At 41.4% G+C, this 22,646-nt stretch overlaps 1 protein-coding gene across 1 annotated transcript in view; it reads right to left on the bottom strand.

Annotated features, from left to right (window-relative positions):
* Positions 1–1,370: 1,370 nt before the first annotated feature.
* The window catches only part of cs (citrate synthase), a 28,751-nt gene continuing 7,475 nt past the window's right edge, over positions 1,371–22,646 (bottom strand). Inside the window, exons 4-11 of the mRNA XM_037773848.1 lie at positions 21,338–21,403; positions 20,918–21,049; positions 19,135–19,323; positions 18,781–18,980; positions 15,069–15,198; positions 6,813–6,914; positions 3,716–3,925; positions 1,371–3,630 (exon numbers count right to left, since the gene is read on the bottom strand). Coding sequence (XP_037629776.1) covers positions 3,460–3,630; positions 3,716–3,925; positions 6,813–6,914; positions 15,069–15,198; positions 18,781–18,980; positions 19,135–19,323; positions 20,918–21,049; positions 21,338–21,403 — 1,200 coding nt within the window. The 3' untranslated portion in view covers positions 1,371–3,459. The remainder of the gene's footprint in view (positions 3,631–3,715; positions 3,926–6,812; positions 6,915–15,068; positions 15,199–18,780; positions 18,981–19,134; positions 19,324–20,917; positions 21,050–21,337; positions 21,404–22,646) is intronic.

Consider the following 22,646-nt stretch of genomic DNA (forward strand, 5'->3'; position numbering starts at 1 on the left):
TTACTTTTGTCAGTTTCAAGTTATTTCAATGACCATTGTGGGTTTTTCTCTCTTTAACGGAAGGGTACCAACAATTTTGTCCACGTGTGTACCTGTTTTTGTCTTTTTAGGGGGGTACAGAGGGTCTTTAGGGTGAGATAGCAGGTCAACAGTATATGCCACATAGAAGTGGCGTACATCATCGGAAAGCTGGAAACCTGAAGATTAATTTGAGATTCAGCTCAGCACTGTGGGTCAAGTTGTTCTAGTCATAAATCAGAAATGAATGAAATGAACATGAATTAATTAATTATTTAAAATTAATTGTAAAAGTGTATAAGGGTGTAGAACATTATGATGGAAGTATGTGATGGTCATTCCCATGCTCTATTATGTCTCATAAGTTGTTGCAGTAGTTTTTGAGTTGATACCATTTGTCACGCAGATTTGGTGTTAGATTGACAATTTTTTTACCACTGGAGAATTGATTAAAATAATCAATAATTAGACACCAAGACCTTGAGGAACACCATAGAAAAATACCTGCTGTGATTTGGGATAAAAAACTTTCAACATTTGGAGATTTCTGCAAGAATTGCATTTTTCGGTGAATGGATGGCGAACACTTCTGTTCTAAAAACAGCTCAGAAACCCCCTTATTGTCAATCTAGCTAGGAAAGCCATCCATCCTCTGAATGCTCTAGGTCTCTAGTTTGATCCATCCATCCTCTGAATGCTCTAGGTCTCTAGTTTGTGGCTGTAAAGTTTCATGAGGCTGTGATTATCCTAGAGGTCACCACAGGTCATTTTATACAAGGAGGTCAAATTTTAAAAAATGGTCTCCATATGTGAAATGTCTCCTGTGGGGACTAACCTCATCACACATGAATAAAGTTTGGCTCATTGGATCCACAAGAGTCTCAGCTTTCCAATCATACTGAAATTATGTAATTCCAAGACTGTTTAAGGATCCCAGTATGCAGAAATATCCAAATACACAATTTTAGAATAGGCAGAAATAACACATTTATACTGTATTCAAAAAACTGCCTGTGATTATCATAAAGTGGGCATGTCTGTAAAGGGGAGACACGTGGGTACCCATAGAACCCATTTACATTCACATATCTTGAGGTCAAAGGTCAACGTACCTCTTTGAAAATGGCCATGCCAGTTTTTCCTCGCCAAAATTTTGCCCTAATTTGGAGCGTTATTTAACCTCCTTCCCGACAAGCTAGTATGACATGGTACTTCTGTAACTTCACTATAGCTCTAAAACTGAACCTGCTGCAGCCTCTGAAAGACAGTAAAGTCGGCAGGTCTCAGAGAGTTAAACTGAGAGCAAATTACTTTATTCTACAGGCACTTTTCTATACAAAATGAAACCAAACAAGTGTTAATAAAAACCTTTATTATTTTTCTTTTTTTTGTTAGGTTTTCCTCAAGTTTATCTTGCCCTTATGACCCATCCAGCCCCATCCCCCAAGTGTTTCTCTGATGAATCCATCTGCAATGAATTCTCCCAGTTATCATGACAACCTTTATGCTCCACTACGATCAAAATAACTGCGTCTCTTGAACGACCCACCACAAGGAAGAACACTACAATAAAACGCAAATGCGTCTGATAAAAGCCAGGAGGATGGTAGCAGAGCAGAGATTCAAACGTCTGAGTGAAGTACTGACTAACACGGCATGAGTACTTTGAAGAAGAAGAAAAAAGACTTAAACTACACAAAAATGGAGTGTTGACAAACCCAGAACTTAAGAGCAAGCTTGAAACATTCAAGTGAAACACCTGAAAAACAGCACCGGCTAAGCCCACAGAGCTAGGCATGAAATCGTGTATATACAAGATAGCTGCAGTTTTTCTTTTTGTTCGTTGTTTGAGTTTCACAGTGACCAGTGAGACTGAACACTACAGTGAGACTGAACGCTACAGTGAGACTAGACTGAACGTTACAGTGAGATTGAACGTTACAGTGAGACTAAACTGAACGTTACAGTAAGACTAGACTGAACGTTACAGTGAGACTAAACTGAACGTTACAGTGAGACTGAACGCTACAGTGAGACTGAACGCTACAGTGAGACTGAACGCTACAGTGAGACTGAACGTTACAGTGAGACTGAACGCTACAGTGAGACTGGACACCACGACATTGTTGGTAAACTATGGTAATCATTGTGGTTGTTACAAGCAAGTGATCGCACAGAGCTCATACATTCAAGCTATACATATATATACCTATGTACACAAAGTATAAATAAAACCACAAAATGAAAAACCAATGATTATAGTTTTATACATATTCAACACCAAAAAAAACTCTGTAAAAGGTGACACAATCAACCTGGGGGGGTTTCTACGGCTACAAATTAGGAAATCCAATCAAGCAAGTGCTCATTTTGGAGTAGTTGATGTTTAAAACGCTCTCCTGTGGGGATAAAATCACAAACATACACTCAAATAAGACAGGACTTTAACAAACACCCCCTATCCCTCTTTTTATTCAAGCTTGCTCTTAAGGATCTACGACAGGCTGCCAATTACAACACCCTTTGCTCAAATATGTATTGTTACTGTACATTACTCTTGTTTCTCGACCATTCAGAAGACCCTTTGAGCAGAGACCCATTCAAAAAAAGAGGAAAGCGTGTTAACGAAGAATTTCTATATAGATAAGACAGTTATTTTGATCATAGAGGTGATATAGGTCATCTTTAAAAGAAAACAAAACAACAAGTTGGAGAAAAAGGAGGGACCAAAGATTTAAAGGGGCAGTATCTTTTAACAGAGTTTTTGAACATATATCTTGAACAGCTTGTTAATTTTAATGGTAAGGACCTTTATTCTAAACTGGAGTGTTCATAAATGGGAGTGAAACACGTGGATAGACTGGGTGGGAGGACATCTGGGAACATTGCATAGAAAAACTAAGTCTTAATTGGAGGAAAACAATCTTTTGCTTGGGGATAGCCTCTAAAACAATTCACTGCATTAGCCGAAAGCAGCAGCTATTTAACTTTAGATCTTTAAACAAATACAAAGGAAGTGTATTTCACTCCCATAATTCCCTTTGAATGCCACTGCCTATTCATAGTTCAGACCCAGCACCTAATGACAAACGCGCAGGCACTGCACAGGGGACAATCTTAGTGATGCTAGCAGACTTATAATGGTACATAGCTTTTTGAGCCTACTGTGGGTTTCATGTATGTGTCAAGTTTTCACCTTTCATGTCGCAAATGTAGAGACCTGATGGGAAAACTTAACTAAACACAATGAAACACTAATGGTGTGACGGTTTAAAAAGGCCCTTCTTTTGTGAAATGACATTAAAAGCGTACTGTCTCTTTGAATCCCATTGAATCCCTGGGGTTGGAAATGACAGGGGGTCAACTCATGTCTGCCTTTTTGATGTTTCCACCTCCTCCCACCCTTCACACTAACCCCCCAGCTCTTTTTCAACTGGTTCTTCAACCTGACTTGGCTCCCACCAGTGTCATCAGTCCATCCGTGCTCATGGACTTGGGGCGCTCCAAGGGGAAGCCCAGGGCTCTACTCCACACCAGCTGAGCCAGCACACCGAGGGCTCGGGACACGCCGAACAGAACAGTGTAGTAATTCATCTCAGTCATTCCGTAGTACTGCAAAGACAAGAGGAAAGGGAGTCAGGCATGTTGTCACCATATGGGGATAATGTATGATTAAATGCCACCACATGTGTCTTACCTGCAGCAGCACTCCGCTGTGGGCGTCCACATTGGGCCAGGGGTTCTTGGCCTTGCCCTGCTCCAGCAGCACGTTGGGTACAATCTTGTAAAGCTGGGCGACCATCTTGAACATGGGGTCGTTGGGCAGGTGCTTCAGGGCAAACTCACGCTGGCAGGTGTAGCGTGGGTCAGTCTTCCTCAGGACAGCATGGCCATAGCCTGGCACCACCTGCGAAGAGAGACGACATATTTCTCAACTTTTGAACTGTGCTTCTTCTGCTTGTAATTTTTGCATAGCATTTTAGAATAGTTATTAAAGGGACTATTTGTAACTTTCAGAAATGCTTGTTAACAGCGACACCTGTGGCTGTGAAGTCAACGGCTGAAGCAGGAAGAGAAACATTATCGTCTCCGAGCGCGCCCACAGGGAGAAACCGGCAGCCGGTCGGAGACGGTAATGTTTCTCTTCCTGCTTCAGCCCCGCTGATAATGTTTCTCTCTGCAGAGCCCCGTCACTTCACAAGACACGGAAAACCTCTGTTGGTCTGGAGGAGCTGCAGCAGTTATTTCTGCACAAACGTCCACTGAACATTCACTAGATATTCTCAGAGCTAAACTAACTCTTCTGCAGTGTTGAGTGAACGCGCGTTCACGTCTAGAGGTGGAGCGAGAGAGCGAGAACGAGCGGTGTGTGAGTGAAGGCAGGCAGGCAGAGGAGAGACTCCGGCCACACGCCACACGCCAGCGCGCATATGCGAGCGTGCACGTGTCCCGAACCGGTACATTTATACGCTTAAAAAGTTACAAACAGTCCCTTTAAGTGTTAATAAAAAAGAAAAGACAGATAAATGTCTATAAAACAGTGGGCAACCTCCGGGGTCTAAAAAGTGAAGCCAATGTGGAAGAGACTTAAACCTGCATTCTTTCTAATCGCCAGCAGGGGGCGACTCCTCTGGTTGTAAAAGAAGTCTGATTGTATAGAAGTCTATGAGAAAATGAGCCTACTTCTCTCTTGATTTATTACCTCAGTAAACATTGTAAACATGAGTTGATGGTCTCAATCACTAGTTTCAAGTCTTCTTCAATACAGCATGATGTTCATTTAGTAAATGATGGTCCCATTTAGAGTCAGATAGGCCATAAAGCAGGGGATGCTTTAGGGCAGTGGTTCTCAAACTGTGGACACAAGCTCTTTGTAGTGGTACTCGGAGGAATCTCTGAAATATTTTTTAAAAATTAATAAGAATTAGGGCTGACCCATAAATCGTATTTTCATCGTCATCATATGAACATGCGCGATGAACACATCGCAAAAGGCTGTCTGGAACGCGATGAATCAGAACAATCATTATATTTAGGGATAGTTAACGAAACTCTGTATTAAAGTGGTCTCGGGTCTAGAGCTGCATCTTCTCCCTGCTGGTCTGTCGGAGCTCTCCACACACAGTCTGTGAACAGCTGATCAGAGAGGCCGCGGTGGAGACAGCTACAACTACTCCTTACTGTAAGTTCAATAAAACTTTGCAAGTGTAAAGCCAAGACACGTTATCATTACACCTGTTCAACAAGCATGAACATGATGAAACTGTTAAAGGAAAGCGACGTTTCAATCTGCTCTGTCTGCTGTCTCTCGTCCACCGCCGCTTTAGACAGGCACAGCGCGTTAGCTCGGCGGCTAACAGCTAACTGTAAACACGTGTAAATTATTTAGTTGAGTTGTGAATGACTTCAGTTCCCTCTAGTAAGCCGTGTTTCAGTGTTATTGACGAGGGTGCAGACTAAGGAGCCTGCCAGTTATTCATTTATTATCTTCATAAAGTATCGGAGCAGCGTCACCCTTGGCTTCACAAGACTGAAACTACAGCTGGCAGTCGGCTGTGTAGTCGGACTGTTTAGGTCAGTTTGTCACATATCTTACTGGTAAACTCATCAGCTGGCTGAAACCAAACAGCCCATCTCTCCTCTATCAGCCCTAATGTTACTGTAGCAGAGGGAGGAGGACAGAGTACAGGAAGACAGGAGGACAGGAGGAAGGACTGATACTGACTGAAGTCTGTGGTCTTCAGTCTTAATAAACTTCACTTAGTATTTTCATGTCAGGAATATGATTTATTTTATTAGCATGTTCGATTGTTTCCAGTGAGATATTAAGGAGTCTATAGTGACTTTGCTGTTGTAAACTTTACTGTTGCTGCTCTAGAAACAACATTGAGCCCAGTTATATTTTAAATACACTATATGAATATGTATACCTAATATGCACACTTCAGTATTTGTTTAAATATCACAAGTCATCTCGTCATCGCAATATTGAATATTGTTATCGCACATGGCAGATGTTCCTCATATGGTGCAGGCCTAGTGTGAGAGGATGCCCCTCAAGTAGTATGAGAGTTGTGTGGAAGAGTTGAAGTGCTAGTTCTAGTGCTCCCCCTTTGACAAAAGTCAGCAATAAGCAATATTCTTATTAGGAATACATTTGCCTCCTGTGTGAACTGTGCATTGCTGAATAGGGTAGTCCTACGCTATTGTATTTTAACATTGGTCATAATGGTGGGACTTGGAGAGACAAATATTTTCTCAGGTGGTACTTGATGAAAAAAGTTTGAGAACCACTGCTTTAGGGTGTGGCTACCTTGTGATTGACAGGTCGCTACCATGGCATTGTCAGGTCTGGAAGTTGTCTGTGTTTTTGTCTTACAACTTTAACCCTTTCAGTGTGTTTTCAGTTCATGAAAGTTAATTGTAACATTTTGGTCGCCTAAAAATGTCTTATTCAGCGTTTGGTTGTACTCCCCCCTCTTGTGTTACTTCTGGTTGCAAAAAAAACAAGATGGTGACGGCCAAATGCCAAACTCGAGGCTTCAAAACGGCAGCCCACAAAAAAAAACGCTTCTATAAACTCTTTCAGTGGGGACTGGCCGTAAGACCTAATCGCCTTTGTTTTTGGAAAATGCTTTTCTAAATTGAGGAGTAAGGCCTTCCTTAAAAAACAATGACAGTATGGAGATATGACCCCTGACCTCCCTACCAGGTTCATCCTGAAATTACTAAACATGAGTGCAAAAATGTGCTCCTAATGACTAGAATTGGTAGAGGACTTGGTGTGCGTTTACCCTTCCAGACTTCAGTGTGTTCCAGATGTAATCCCTCATCCTCTCATCAGACACCTCTCCGCCCAACTCCTTCTGCAGGGCAGTCAGCCACACCAGCACCTCCTGTGAGATGCAGAAACAAATACACATTGCTGAGTTATAACAGAGTTTAATAAAACAGTGAGTATGGTCATTATACACAATTAACATTGATTCTAAATAGCACAAAGTACACGTTTATGACACATTTCCATAATACTAAATGAGCTTGTGCTGCTTTTCAGTAAAAGAGATGACAAAATCATCAGTATGTGAGCAAACTAGGAATTAAATGAGCCAAAACCGTCATCTTGAATGCTTATTAACTGGAGTGGCTTGTGCGCTGTCAGACTGTGTATAATAATAGGCAGCTAAATCATACAACTGCAACTAATCAGCTAATAATAAAATTGATGGCAAGATTTATTGAAGGTGGTACAGGGAATTTGACAACTTGTGGGCTTAATGAGACAAGGATGAGATTCACCCATGCACTGGTAAACCAGTAGAGGAGATTAACAGTCATTCAAATCCAAAATAAGCTTCACAATTCAACACCGATGCCTGTGTAAGAACTGAAAACTCTTCTTCCTCTGTGTCATTATTCCCATCTTCAGTGTTGCTCAGCTGCCGTGCTGCCGTGCCACTGCAGTGATGAGGAAAAAACACCTTAATCCTGAACTGTCATGTGAAAAGAGCCGACCATAGAAATAGAATAGGAGACATTGAACTGTTTGCCGTGGTCATTTGACTGGGTCAAAAGAAAATCGCTATTGTTGTTAGTGGTTATGGTGACAACACACGTCAGTGATAGGGATTGGAGGGCCATGTTATGCATTTCAAGCACAACATGGTTTAAACGAAAGTTAGCCCGCTACAACGGTTGCAGTGGCAATAGCAAACATAAAAATGGCTGCCACTCTGACCATCCTGCTACGTTGATTTCAATGGGAATGTCCGCTCCACTCGACTTCCATTTCTACAGAGCCAACATTAAATTGTTCCAATAGGCTTTTTTTCCACGGCAGACATCTTGACTTGTCATAGTAAGAAAAGTACAGGCGTCACTACTAACATTAAAGCCCCCTCCAGGGAAAACAGCATTTAAAATGATTGAATCACCGTTACCACAGTTACAGAGCATTTACACCACTCGCTGCAGGAAGAAAGCTCTTTGTATCATGCAGGACACAAGTCATCCAGCATATATACTCTGTTCTCTTATCTCCCTTCAGGGAAGCGCCTACTGAGCATCAGAGCTCGGACCTCTCGCCTCAGAGACACTTTTTACCCTCAGGCGGTCAGACTGCTGAACAGTAGCACTAAATGAATGCAGAGCTGTGGATTGTTTTTATGGATGTTTTTATGGTTGTTTTATAATTTTATTCTCAGGTATTGTCTTATTCATTGTAGTATTTATCTAGCGTACTATTTATAGATTGTAAGGGCTGAGAGAGAGCCAGGGTAAAATGCATTTCATTGCATTTCACTGTACTTTTAAAAGGTCTCATATTATGCTCATTTCCAGGTTCATAGATGTATTTTAATGTTGTACTAGAACATGTTAACATGCTGTAATGTTAAAAAAAAACTTTATTCTTCTCATAGTGTCAGCCTGAATATACCTGATTAGAGCCTCATTCAGCCTCTGTCTGAAATCCCCAGATCCAGCGCCTGTCTCCTCCCACTCTGCTCTGATTGGTCAGCGATTCCTGCTCTTCGCTGTCAAACGCCCTCAACACAGTGTCACTCTGGGTACGTCCCAAAGCTCTTAATTTTCGTTTCCTTGCTCCTCGATCCTCGCTTGAACCGGAAGTTGTTCTGGTGCGCCATTTTGAAGACCGTCCCAAAGCCCTTATTTGTGCATCGAGGAGCGAGGATCGAGGATCGAGGAGGCTTGCCGGAGGAGCTATGAGCGAGGATACACCAGTGTATCCTGCACGGAAGTCTTTTACCGACCGACACGCCCCCTTATTGGATATCAGTTACTGATTGGACGCTGCTGCCGACCGGACTGATCTGATAACTTTACCTCTCAACATCACTGGAGATTTATACCAGAGTGAAAACAGATCACAGATTAAACATTTTATAGTTTAGTTGTCTACTGATTCACCATCTAGTTCAAATCTGTGTTAATTGAAGCTCTGAACAGCAGCAGAAGGACCTGCTATAGCTCTCCTTCACACACCGTCAGTGAAGCAGCCTGACACTGAGAGGGGTTTATAAAACCTGACAAACTGACTTAAAATAACTTTCTGCATTTTTTAGAATGATTTTTCTTTTCATGATCTGTTATTTCCCCCGTTAACTTTTATTAATGAAACTATTAAAGTCAGAGAGAAAAGGAGAGTCTGTCTGTCAGCAACAAACACCTTTTACATCATTTATCCTCATTTCCATTCAGTCACATGAGGCTGATAATTCCTGAACGTCGGGTTTGATATGAGTTATATCATTTACATTTTCCCTTTAGCCCAGTGTCCAGTGTTCAAAAAACACCATAGTCATATTCTGGGTTATGAAATAATTAACTCACAATCCGAATATCAATAACTACAGACGCTAATAATGAATAAATAATATAAAGTTATTGATCCAGTAGAGATGGTTCCTGGGCCTCTAAGCAGTCCACAGCAGAAATACAGGCTGCAGCTTGCACTTGTCTTTATTAGTATTAGTACAGTTCAGACATAAACAGCTGTTAAAGCTGACTGACAGCTGATCCAGATGTGATCAGCTGCTGCTGTCATCAGAAACGGACGTCGCTTCACTTGACGCTTCAGAGGAAACGACCGTCCCATGTCGCTTAAATCGTATTTCCTCGTTTCCTCTCTCCTCGCATGGTTTCCTTGCGTCTCTCCATGCTTCCCTGGTGGGAGGGACTAAGACGCAAGGATGAGACGCAAGTGAGGGAAACAGGGATGCAATTAAGAGCTTTGGCATGCACCCTATTTCCCCCTCCCCTTCAGCTCTCCCTGTACCAGCTCTGTGAGCTACAGAGAGAGAGCTGCAGGGAGAGCTGCAGATATAAACTACTTCAAAGTTTATAAACCAGAAACTTCACACAGCGCACGTTACCGGAGGAATATCATCCGAAATCGGCAAGAAATGAACAACATCTGCGGCCAAGGCTCCAGGTTTTCCTGGCGGTTTTTCTCCGGTAAATAATGCTATTTATAGCTCTGTTAGTTAACTGTGTTTATGTTCTGCTTCAACTCTGTAATCCGTAAACATACACTCTGTTTTACGTTTGTCTTTACAGATCCATCTGTGAGAAATGACCGACAGAATCATCCCAGAGGAGGAGAAAACATTAGCAGTGAGCAGATGGGAGATACAGAGCTAACCCGTTAGCATGTAGCTACATGCTACCGCTATGAGACGGTGTGTAAACACAGCGAACATCAGGGTGGAAAATAGAAGATGTGAAACAGAAGTCAGTTCATTATTTCTGGTAAAAGACAGCTGATAAACGTAGTAAAGTAATCAGAGTAATGGTATATTATTTACTGTAGGAGCTGTCTCTGTGTTACCATGACTACAGACCGGTTGACGTTACACTCACCTGAGCTTAGTTTACCGTAGCTTACCGTATGTAGCTTACCGTAGCTGAAATAGACTTCATCCTGTCTCTGTCAACATAACTGAAGGTGGAATTAAAAATGCTGTGTATAATTAATATTGTCATCTGTCTACTCAAATAAAGTTTGACTGTGAAACAGAAATGTGTTGTGTTGCTTACAGTCACTATTTACTACCTGTATTCTTCTACATGCATGACATCAAATATACAATATATAAATATCACCTGCTTAAACAGTGTAACTACATAAAGCCTTGTGAAAGAACATGTTATATTTATCTCAGATGAGAGTTTCTGCTGGTTCTTGCAGACTAACAGAAGTAGGAGCAGACGTTGCTTATAGTTACGAGGCGGACGGAGAGATTCAACAGTCACTCTGGGCTGTTGAATCTCTCCGTCCGCCTTGTAACTATAAGCAACGTCTGCTCCTACTTCTGTTAGTCAGCTAGCTGGAGGTTCTAACCGTTGTTCCACCAGGAAACCCTTATATGGCATGAAATTCGTCACCGACGTCACCGGAGTAAGGAAAAGCTGCTCAGCAATTTTTAGACCCATTTTCCGGACAGATGGAGCGGGAGAAAAAGAGAGGATTGTCTTTTATGATACTATGGTGACCTGTAGACACACTAGGGACAGCTATTGATGTTTAAAAGACATGGAAAGTGAATTTTGCATAATAGGTGACCTTTAAATGAATATGACAAATAAACTTGAAACTGAAACGAGTCTGTTTTGGCATTTCTATGATATTTCATTTTATTTAGTCATTTCCTGACTAAGTTGATTGGCCACACTATTTGCCAATTTTTTTTGCCAAATAACCTAATTTGTGCCCAAAGTTAAAAAAAAAAGAAGGTTGCTGGTAAAATGGGAATATGACACATGACTATAGTAGAAGCTGCAAGTCATACGTCATCCTCCAAGCTTGCGTCTGAGCAGCAGCAAACTGATAAATCTGTTTTCCGGTCTGTCAGTTTGTCTTTGTAATTAGTTAGCAGATAGGTGTAGTTAGCTAGCCCAAATTGTTGCATTAACTAACTGAGGGTTTTCATTGTATTTTTTTTAGTTTCCTCCACTTTAGTTTAGTGTGTTTACACCGATCAGCCATAACATTAGGACAGCATGGGCACCCTGACCGGTCTGCGGCTACGCAGCCCCATACACAACAAACTGCTCCTCACTGTGTGTTCTGACACCTTTCTATCAGAACCAGTATTTACTTTTTCAGCAGTTTAAGCTCCAGTAGCTCTTCTATTAGATCGGACAACACAGGCCAGCCTTCGCTCCCCACGTGCATCAATGAGCCTCAGGTCTGACCCGGTCGCCGGTTCTCCTTCCTTGGACCACTTTTGGTAGGTCACTGCAGACCGGGAACATCCCACAAGAGCTGCAGTTCTGGAGATGCTCTGACCCAGTCGTCTAGTCAGCACTATTTGGCCCTTGTCAAAGTCGCTCACATCCTTACGCTGGACCATTATTTCTGCTTCCAACACAACATTTAAAGTTCAAAATGTTCACTTGCGGTTTAATATATCCCCTCACTGCCAGGTGCCATGGTAACCAGATAATCCATGTTATCCACTTCACCTGTCAGTCGTCATAATGTTATGGCTGATCGGTGTAGTTTCACAATGGCATTTGTGTGTGCTGAGAACAGGTACAATAAATGCAGTGGTTTAATCTACATGAAATCCCATCTGCAGAATTAGACTGTCTCTCTCAATCGCTCTCTTCTTTACTGTCTCCTGCTGGAGATAAATAACGGAAAACAGCCGATACTATTTTGGAGTTTGTTGCGATAATTATTAATTTGTGCCGATTTATTATTAGGGTTTAAGCCCCGAAGGGGCAGAACCTTATTGAGTTTGTGCCGGTTTATTATTATTTGTTTTCTTATGCCGCGGCTCAAATTGCCGCGAGCTGGAATGAGCTAAAAACATGAAACTTGGCCCATTAACTGGAAATGATGTGCAACTGCTTCACAAGAAATATGACTCCAATTCAAATCAAATCAAATCAATTTATTTTTGTATAGCGTCAAATCACAACAGAAGTTATCTCAAGACGCTTTATATATAGAGCAGGTCTATGACCGTACACCATAGTTTAGAGACCCAACAGGATCCACCAAGCGCACTTGGCCACATGGTGGCGTTGTTATTAACTCCCCTCACACCGTAAGTCCGATTCACTTGAAATTTGACCGTGTCCAGCTCCATGTGATCTACAAAAAAGCCTCTTGGACCACTAAAGTCCACCTGCCTAGATTTTCCACTATTTTTAACTTTTTTGAAAAACACATTTTTGACATCTCCTCCTAAACCGTTGGTCCGATTGCTACCAAATTTGCTGTGGATCATTATTGGACCAAGCTCATCAAAAGTTGCATGAAGCTTGTTGATATCTCATTGCGTTTTGAAGATGTCGACCAACAAATTTCACAAAGGGCAGAGCTTAGCAAGAAATTGGCCATTAGTCAATCATCAAAAATCTTGGTAGATATCTTGAATATGTGTTTGGGATTAAAAAATACCAAAGCATTTTGAGCTCAACCCATAGGGGGTGCCACAAATATAAAAAAACTTGTATCTCAAAACCTGATGGACAGAATATCATAAAAATTGGGTTAAAGGCCACGCCCCTCACACCGTAAGTCCGATTGACTTGAACTTTGACACACATGTCCAACTCCATGTGTTCTTCAATAAAGCCTCTTGGACCACTAAAGTCCACCTTCAAGATTTTCCGACATTTTGAATCTTTTGAGAAACACATTTTTGACATCTCCTCCTAAACCGTAGGTACTAGTGGCATGTTTAGCATTTTATTTATGCCTTTGCTCAATAAGCTGTGAGCTGGAACGAGCTACAGACATGAAACTTGGTACCATAAACGGCCATGATGTCCTAATGCTTAACGTAAAATATGATCTCAATTGGCCACATGGTGGCACTTTCATTGACAGCCAAAAAAGTGAACAATTTTAAAGACCGGCCCCCTCACACCTAAAGTCTGATTGATTTTAATAGGAGACACATGTCCAGCTGAATTTGTCCTACAAAAAAAGCCTCTTGAACCGCTTAAGTCCTCCAACTAGATTTTCCGCCAGTTTGGATCATTTGCAAAACACATTTTTGACATCTCTTCCTAAACCACAGATCTGATTTCTGCCAAATTTTCTGTGGATCATTATTGGACCAAGCTTTTCAAAAGCTGCATAAAGCTTTTTGGTATATCATAGCATCTTGAAGATATTGACTAATGAATTTCAAAAGGGCGTGGTGAAATCGCCGTTGTTTATTGACCATTAATCCAATCATCATAAATCTTGGTAGATATCTTCACTACGTGTTTGGGAATAGGCATACCAAAGCTGTTTCAGCTCAACCCTTAGTGGGCGCCACAAATACCAAAAACTTTTACCTGAAAACCTCGGCGACAGAATTTCACCAAATATGGTGCACATGCTCTGGGGACAAGTATTAGAGGTCTCATATTATGCTCATTTCCAGGTTCATAGATGTATTTTAATGTTGTACTAGAACATGTTTACATGCTGTCATGTTCAAAAAAAACTTTATTCTTCTCATACTGTCTGCCTCGGTCTGCCTGCATAGAGCCTCTTTCACCCCCTGTCTGAAAAACCCTGATTCAGGGCCTGTCTCCTCCCAGTCTGCTCTGATTGGTCAGCGTTTCCTGGCCTCCGCTGTCAATCAAACGTCCTCAACACAGCGTCATTTTCTACCCCTCCCTGCAGCAGCTCGCCCTGCAGCCGGTAGAGCAGGCAGCAGGAAGAGTTTCACATATAAACTACTTAAAAGTTTATAAACCAGAAACTTTACACAACGCACGTTACCGGAGGAATCTGATCCGAAATCGGAGAGAAATGAACAACATCTGCGGCAACTATACTGCAGCTGAATGTGCTCTACAAAAAAGCTTCTTGGACCAATCATCAATCACCTTCTTGTCCAAAATCACCAAACTAACAGGATATTTTCAATTAATCTGTTGAAACATGTCCCCAAAATGCCAAGAAATATGACTGGCGGGACATTGACTGTACAATTACTGAAAGGCTGCATACATTGTAATAATATAAAACGAGTGTATGATTGGTCTCACCCCTCAGAGTTAAACCACCAGAAGTGACTTTGCCAACGTGTGGCTTTGATTTTCACAAATCAGCTGCGTCTTGTTGAACGAAAAAAAGGCTTGAACCCGCAAACTGCCGCTTGCGGCTGTAAGTTTTGTATCGTTTGTGGTCTGATAAACAGTAAATTCATCTAAACTGGTTTGAAAAACGATGCAGTCTGGTTGCCCTGGTAATGTATATTGTCTGTTAACCACACCCCCATTCTCTGTTTGAGAAATAATGTTAACCAAGTAAAACTGGCTGAATGGAGGCTTTAAAGATCTGTTCGAATTCTGTTTTAAAGCAGCAAAATGGAATTCAGCCATCATTCATTTGATCACCAACACCTGTGCTTTTCTTACTGTGACAAGTCAAAATGTCCTATGTGAAAGCAATGTCTATTGGGAGACTGCTTGAGGGAAGTCGATAAAGACTGCCTTTCATCCACCTTTGAAGCCAGCAAAATTGCATCTCAATGTGAAAATGGAGAGAAAATAATGATTTGCTTGGTACAAACCTGATTGGCCAGGCCATGCAGAGGACCAGCCAGGCCATTCATGGCAGCGCTGAAGGACAGGTAAGGGTCAGACAGGGCACTACCCACCAAGTGGCTGGTGTGGGCACTGACATTGCCTCCTTCGTGGTCACTGTAACATTACAAAAGATACAAAAAAAAAAATGCAAATCAAAACCTGTTAATCTTTATTTTTTTTTTGTTTACAATTTTCAAAACCTGTTAATCTTTATTTTTTTTTGTTTACAATTTTCAAAACAAAAGCGACCTTTCTAAAGCAGCCTGAAATTAAAATTGTGCGGGATTAAATTGGTATTCGCTACATTTTAACACAAAGTGGCAAACTGTTTGTTGGACACTATCAAATCACTGACTACATTTACATGCACAAAATACTCCAGTTTTTATTATTGTTATTTCTATACTAACATGCTATTTAGTAGACTAAAATGGTATGTGAGATTTTTTTGAAACCAGTAGTATGTGAATTGCGTACAATTTCCGATGAAATATTACAGTATGCGACACTGGACACTAAGGCAGCATAAATATCCCGCAATGAAGTAGTGACGAAAATGTTCATAACAGACGTTGACGTCTTTTAACGCTTCAATTTAACTGTAAGTATAAGATTTCACTTTGCTAGGCGTAATATATATTTAAAACTAATTCAGACTTTTATTCTCACAAACCGATGGTTTGGTCACATGGGGTTGGCACGGGTTACCATGGTTACAAGTCTCCAACCCGCAAGACGTAAATCACTGCTCAGTGCGTCCGAAAAGATATTACTGGTTATTCACACAAAAGAATGTTGAAAGATAGTACACATTGGGAATGAAGTGCATAGTATGCGATTTTGGACAAAGACAATATTCCTACTAAGCTGTTAACATGGCTAATAGGGGTGTAAGGATATGTTTTTACAACAATACGATACGATTTCCATGGTTCCGATACGATTCCGGACAACATTTGGCTAATCTAGAGCGATACGATACGATTCAATGATTTGAAATCGATACAGTAACTTTTTTTGCCAAAAATTCAGTCAGTGTGACTGTGAAATAAATATGTGATACTGGACAGAGCAGGTCAGGATTCATTAAAGTTTGTCTTGTAAGGGAATCAGAGATAAATTAATTATGGATATAAACAAGTAAACAACGATTAATGGCAAATACATACAACTTTTATTTGTAATTAATAAAAAGTGCAACTGCAGGACCTGCTGATTCAGTTCTCAAGATACAAGGCAGTGCAATATTTAACAAGAAATATAATAAACCAACTTCTATTCAAGTTAAATGATCAGTAGTTTCACCTGCTGCTTCTGTCCTCATTTTCAATATAAACAGTAGATCAATAATACAGTGATCAACCGCTGATAGTGATCAAACAGCTGATAGTGATCAACCGTTGATAGTGATCAAACAGCTTGGGACAGAATCATTCCTATACAAACGCTGTTTAAATAATCTGTTTATAGTAATCAAGTAGTCCACCTACAGGGTTCATTTGGGGTCTTTTCATACATGAAAACATTTTAAAACTATGTTAGACATTAGTTGAATTTCTGTTTGTTTTTTACTTTACTCCCGTCGTGATAATTTGCCTCGCGGACCGTCTGCTCTCCGGCTGGATACGTGAGGCTGATGCTACGTTCAAATACAGTAGAGGAAAAGGAAAGTAATTTTCTCTGAATTAAAAACCAACAGCGCAGGGGGAAAGCGCCGGTTGGTGAAGCCGCCCTCGTCTCATGCAGACCGCTGCTCATCTCCCTCCAGCCGCTACCGGGTGAGAGAGGAGGAGCCATGGATGCGCGCTCGCGCTGCAGAGGGCAGAGCTGGCAAGCCGGCGCATCGATACAATCGATTTTTGCGTTTCAAATTGATTTTATATCGATATACATCTCCTGTGAAGGACAACTTGTGGAGTACCTATCGATGTAGTTGTATTGTAGGAATATAAATCCATACATTGATGTAGTAGATGAATCGTTACACCCCTAATGGCTAATGAAAATTAATATTGCATTAATATTCCCGTTTACATGCAGCCGTGCATACCTCCCTCTTTCATTCCTTCAACTACCTTCTTGAAAAGGTTGATGATATTGCACATATCCAAAAACCTGTTGATAACCAAGACTTTCATAATGTTTAAAAATAGGTGTGTTTCTTCTACGACCAGAAATGTGGCCTTACCTTTTGGCATGTATCTCTGTAAACTGTTGGTTAGTTGGTTTGTGTACAACCAGTGTACAATGCACAGACGGGCCTAAAACAAGCAAGAAGCCCTGAGTTGCAGACTGCCGTAAAAACTCCAATTGAGAAGCATATTCTGAAAGTGCTGTATGCATGTGCACTGAATTGAAATGGGAAGAGTGGGCATTTACCTACCTCGTGTCTGAACATTATGAAGATGAAATATATTCATCAATGAGGACTTAAAACACTCCTTTACTTGACTTGTAACTCCAGGTTGTGTAAAATAATATCATCCATTATTTATTCATTGAACTCATGTGGATAGCAGCCAATTCAGGAAAGCAGGAGTTCAAACATGCACAATCCGCACAAACATGCCCATATATGGCACGTAAGCTTGGGCGGTATCAAGGTGTACCAGGGTATTTATTTAGAAATCCAGACGGTGTGATTTTCACTACCGTCATAAATACAGATGCTCCGCTTTCTATGACGCTGCACTAATGTGATGTATTGTAGTGCACAGCATATGCCACCAGAGATTGGCCTCTATGGTGTAACAGGCAGCCGAGCTCAGAAAGATGGCGAGTGTTTTACGTTTGGTCTTCTTCAAACTACAAAAGCCATTTATGGCCACATGATTCTATTCAACTTTCAGTCTGCCACCACCACCCGCATACCATCTCCGCTGTGTGCGGGGTAACATTAGCGAGTATGTGGTCGAGAGACCGAGAGAGATCCAGAGGGAGAATGACATTATCAGTAACGTTATAACTGTGAATGTAGCAGTGCAGTGTTTACAGCTGAAAGTATTTGTCGATGAATTATGCTACAAATCCCGTGGCTTTTGCCACCGGCTGCTGATTAAAGTGAAGAGGGTTAGCCCTGAAGTTAGCCACAACTTTGGCTCTGGCTCTTGAGGTGGGCTGTTTTATGGTCTAAAGTCAGATGTTTTTTTAGAGCTTAGCTCTTGAGATAACAGGCTTTAGCAAAAGAAGGGTTCCTTGAGTTACATTACACTAATTATTTTAGTATTAAATGCTATGTAAGTATAATATTAGACAGTTATTTCAGTTAAACTGATGAGACAAAATGTGAAACACTTTGTTCTTTTTCCATGTGAAACTGGATTTTATATGCTATTACCAATCTTATGTTTTGATATCTTAGGGTCATGTTAGGAATAAGTGTTCTCACTTTGACATGTGTTGCCTTAGATTATTTTTTTTATGTTAATACATTAAATTAATAATTATGTCAATATTATCTTAGTCCTTGGGCACAGAAAAAAAGATTCACCGTTTGAACTGGTGTCCTGTTCTTCTTCAAACACTTCAACAGAGTTTTGCTTCAAGCTCAACATATAATTTGCATTAGAACTGCATGACCTTAATCAAAGTGAGACTATAAACAGAAACGAATGATAAATCCTCAGGAAATTGTGAGAAAACTCTTTCAAAAATCAAAGCTAGTTTATAATCTGATAGGTATGTTTGAAGTTGCACCTGTGGATGGTGAGGTAGAGCCTCATTAGCTCAGTGAACTGGGCATCACTGTAGCCCAGCATGTTGGTGAAGTTGTGGGACCAGTCCAGGTTTGAGTCGATGGCTCCGATGCTGCTGCCTTCACGGTACAGGTTGCGGTAGATCTTGGCGGCAATGCAGGGCAGCTTGGCAATCAAGTCCATGGAGTCTTCATAGACAAACTAAGAGAACCAACACAAAAAGGATGTACCGAATTCAATGGCAATGAATTTAATAGTCAAGATATCTCACTTGCATCCTATTGCCATGCCAGCAGCCTGGTTTAAGATGAGCTGGGTTTCCTGTGTGTGTGTGTGTGTGTGGATGTAAACTCACCTCCCAGTACTTGGATTTGTGGACACCCTCGGAGTATGCCCGTGCAAAACCGCTCTCGCTATTCAGAGCTGTGATGGCGGCGCTGAACTGAGACATGGGGTGTAGGTTTGTAGGGAAATTATCCAGCATGGTGACAACGTGAGAGGGAAGTGCTGCTCTCTTCGCCCACTCTTTGGACACCCAGTTCACCTGGAGGAACAAGGGCACACAATATAAGTGAAACAAAATGATATACAGTGGAAACTGCTTATAGTGATCACATCTGTCCGGGTCAAATTGATCACTATAAGCAGATGATTATTATAACCACATTTTTGTTGTTGTGCATCACTTCTGATTACCATCTAATTGAAATTTGTATATTTATTACATGAATACAAAGTAATGAAACAGATCGCTTCGCCATTTACTGGCTTGATGGTAATTCTTCTGCCTTTTCCCTCACTAAGGGTGAGACCTTGCTGTTTTAGGCCGGCTGCAGCGTGAGCGTGCATGCAGAACTGTGCCCCTTTGCCAGGGCTCCTCGGTGAGCGGCATGGAGGGAGATGGGTGCTGATCTGCATGTGTGCCACACAGCCAGTTGAGGATTGTCAGAGTTTCACTTTGGGGGCATTACGTAACGAGGCATTATCAATCCGTTTGATGAGGGCGGCTTCACCCACAGGTGCTTTCCCCATGCACATTCGTTTTTTATTCAGAGAAAATTACTCTTTCTCGTTATGATATCAATGTGCACGCAGCAAAGCTATCCAGCCGGAAAGCAGAATGTTCGCGAGGCAAAGTATCAAGGGAGTAAAGTAAAAAACAAAACACAAATTCAATTAACGTTAGTCTCACATAGTTTTAAAATGTTTTTCCATATGTTGACATGTATGAAACGACCCAAAATAAACACTGGAAGCGGACTACTTGATTACCATGAGTGAATTATTTAAACCGCATTTGTATAGGAATGATTCTGTGCCAAGCCTATTTGATCACTATAAGCAGTTGATCACTGTAACCATGATCACTATGAATGGTTTCCACTGTTTTCACTTTTTCTGCTCTTTCTACATCTGGTTTACAAGTTGACAATGTGTGCTACATACACAGATTAAGTTGTAACTTTACAGCAACCACAGAGTGCCAAGGAAGGGCCTAAGCCGTTCCTTTTACAAATAAAATGAAAACAGTTTGTTAGTGAGAAAGAGTTAGATCTAACTCATCCTGCAGATGCATTAAAATTCTGAATATCAAACAGCAAAGGGTTATTTCAGTGAAACGTTGTAATCAGCTAAAAGGAGAAGACTTATCAGTTAGGTTATCCTCATATCACTTTTCAAGGAGACAAATGGCAGCAATAACATGCCTATTCAAAAAGGTACAGACAGCGTCTTGTTCCCCAGTTATAAAACAATCTCTGGTTTATATAAGACGGTTTTATGGGGTCATACATAATTGACAAAGTCATAAACCTGCTACCAAACATCTTGTGATCTACCTTCCTATGTTTATAACAAGGCAACAGTAATCATGTTATCACTCACATATTTTCGAGCTCCTCTTTGAACTGATCAGACGCAAATATTTCACTATCTGCATTTATTATTTATCCTGCAGGAATATTTATTTCAGAAAATGTTGAAACATTGTGGGGAGAATCTGTCAAAATCTGACAAGCAGTGTCTGCGATAGCAGCACTGACAGATAGATGGAGGGAATGAACAGCTGCAGGGCCCTCCCTCATTATAACTCTACTGCACAGTTATCTTTGAAGCTCCAGCGCTCCTCTCCCACCCACCTGCTCCTCAGTGGGCACCTGTCCTGTGACCAGCAGCCAGAAGAGGCCCTCAGGCAGCGGCTCCTCACCTCCTGGAGCTTTGGGCAGCAACTTCTGACACTCTGGAATGCTGTAGCCCCGGAAACGGATGCCCTGTGTAGCAGTGGGGAGAGAGGAAAGGTTACAAGCCATACTGAAATGCACAATCGAGTGAGTTTTGGCAAGCTGCCAACATGAACTCTGGCTCTACCAATGAATTTATTCAATATCTCATTCCATGTGGTGGCCTGTTAACAAGATATACGACAACGATGCTGCTCTGCCACTGAAAGCCCTCAGCTTCAGTAAGAAAAACAATCAAGATAAGTGCCTATGAGACAGGCTGATCTCCAAAAGGTCCTGGGTGTTCAAATTATAAAACCTCTGTTGAGGCACACTGACCTCATCAGGATCCAACACAGAGGTCTCGTACACCAGACCCTTCATCCCCCTCATACCTCCATAGACCTGTGGATGAAAACACAAGCATATGGAGACATAACATATTGAAAATTGTCTTGTTAACACTGTATATGCAGTTGTGTGTTTGCAGTAACAGTTACGTAACACTGGACATTTAAAGCCAAAATCCTCTGACAATTTTGGCGATGGCTTTTTACAAAGACAGGCAGAAATAACCTAAATCCTATTCAACATTAAAGGCAGAATGAGTAGGATTAGTCGGCTGCGGTTTGTAAACACAACATACAAAGTTGGCGCATCATCCCCGGCTCAACGACACCAGAAGCGCACGTCCCTCAACCGTGGTTAGGATTAGAGTGCTCACCAAAGGTTGAAAGCCAACCCCAGATTCACTCTCATTTGGGAACGAGCTTTGTCCACTTGGAGTTTAGCCTCACTATTAAGGCCCAGATACACCAAAATGACATCAGAGAAGTAGCGGCGACAAAGGCTGTCTGTGTCTTGGTCAAAAAGTTTCTCTCTAACACACCCCAAAGACAACAGCAAATGGACACTTAGTACGGACGTTCTGCACCTGCGTGAGAGGAAATAACGGGTAGTCTATAGTCGTCATTCAAAAAGGGAAACCAGAAGACCAAGGACGGCGGATATACATGCTGTTGTTATGATACGGACATGAAACAAAGCAGCGTTTTCGAACTATTTCCACACCACTCTCACTCAGCGCTTAGCTTCACTCCAGATAGCCTATAGTTAAAATATCTGTGTATTGGAATGATCAGATAAAGATGGCAAAATGAGAAGAGCCTTTGGTGTGTGCTCTCGACATTACTCGTTGGCTTGCTTTCCTCACTTCCGTTTCTCTTCTCATGCACTGATTTGCTTAAGCTGAACAGCCAATAAGAGTGATTTCTCTCACCGACGGGCCCCGCCGCCATTTCAACATGCTGAATCGGCCAAAAAAACTCAGACACGAGCAGGCTAGAGCCGACGGTGCGTGTCACAGCGAAAAAACTAACGGCCCCAAACTGTCCAACGACAGACCGTCGGCTTGGTGTGTCAGGACCTGTAGAGCTGACATCCATTTTGATAATGGATTATTCGGATTGAGTATTTTTTTAAGAAAAAAAAAAAGTAATAATTCTATGATTCCAGCTTCTTAAATGTGAATATTTTCTGGTTTCTTTAATCCTCTGTTTTTGAGTTGTGGAGAAAACAAGACATTTGTTGACGTCATCTTGGGCTTTGGGAAACACCTTGCCATTTTTCACCATTTTATAGACCACAC

Source organism: Sebastes umbrosus, chromosome 6 (assembly GCF_015220745.1).
Source record: "Sebastes umbrosus isolate fSebUmb1 chromosome 6, fSebUmb1.pri, whole genome shotgun sequence".
NCBI lineage: Eukaryota > Metazoa > Chordata > Actinopteri > Perciformes > Sebastidae > Sebastes > Sebastes umbrosus.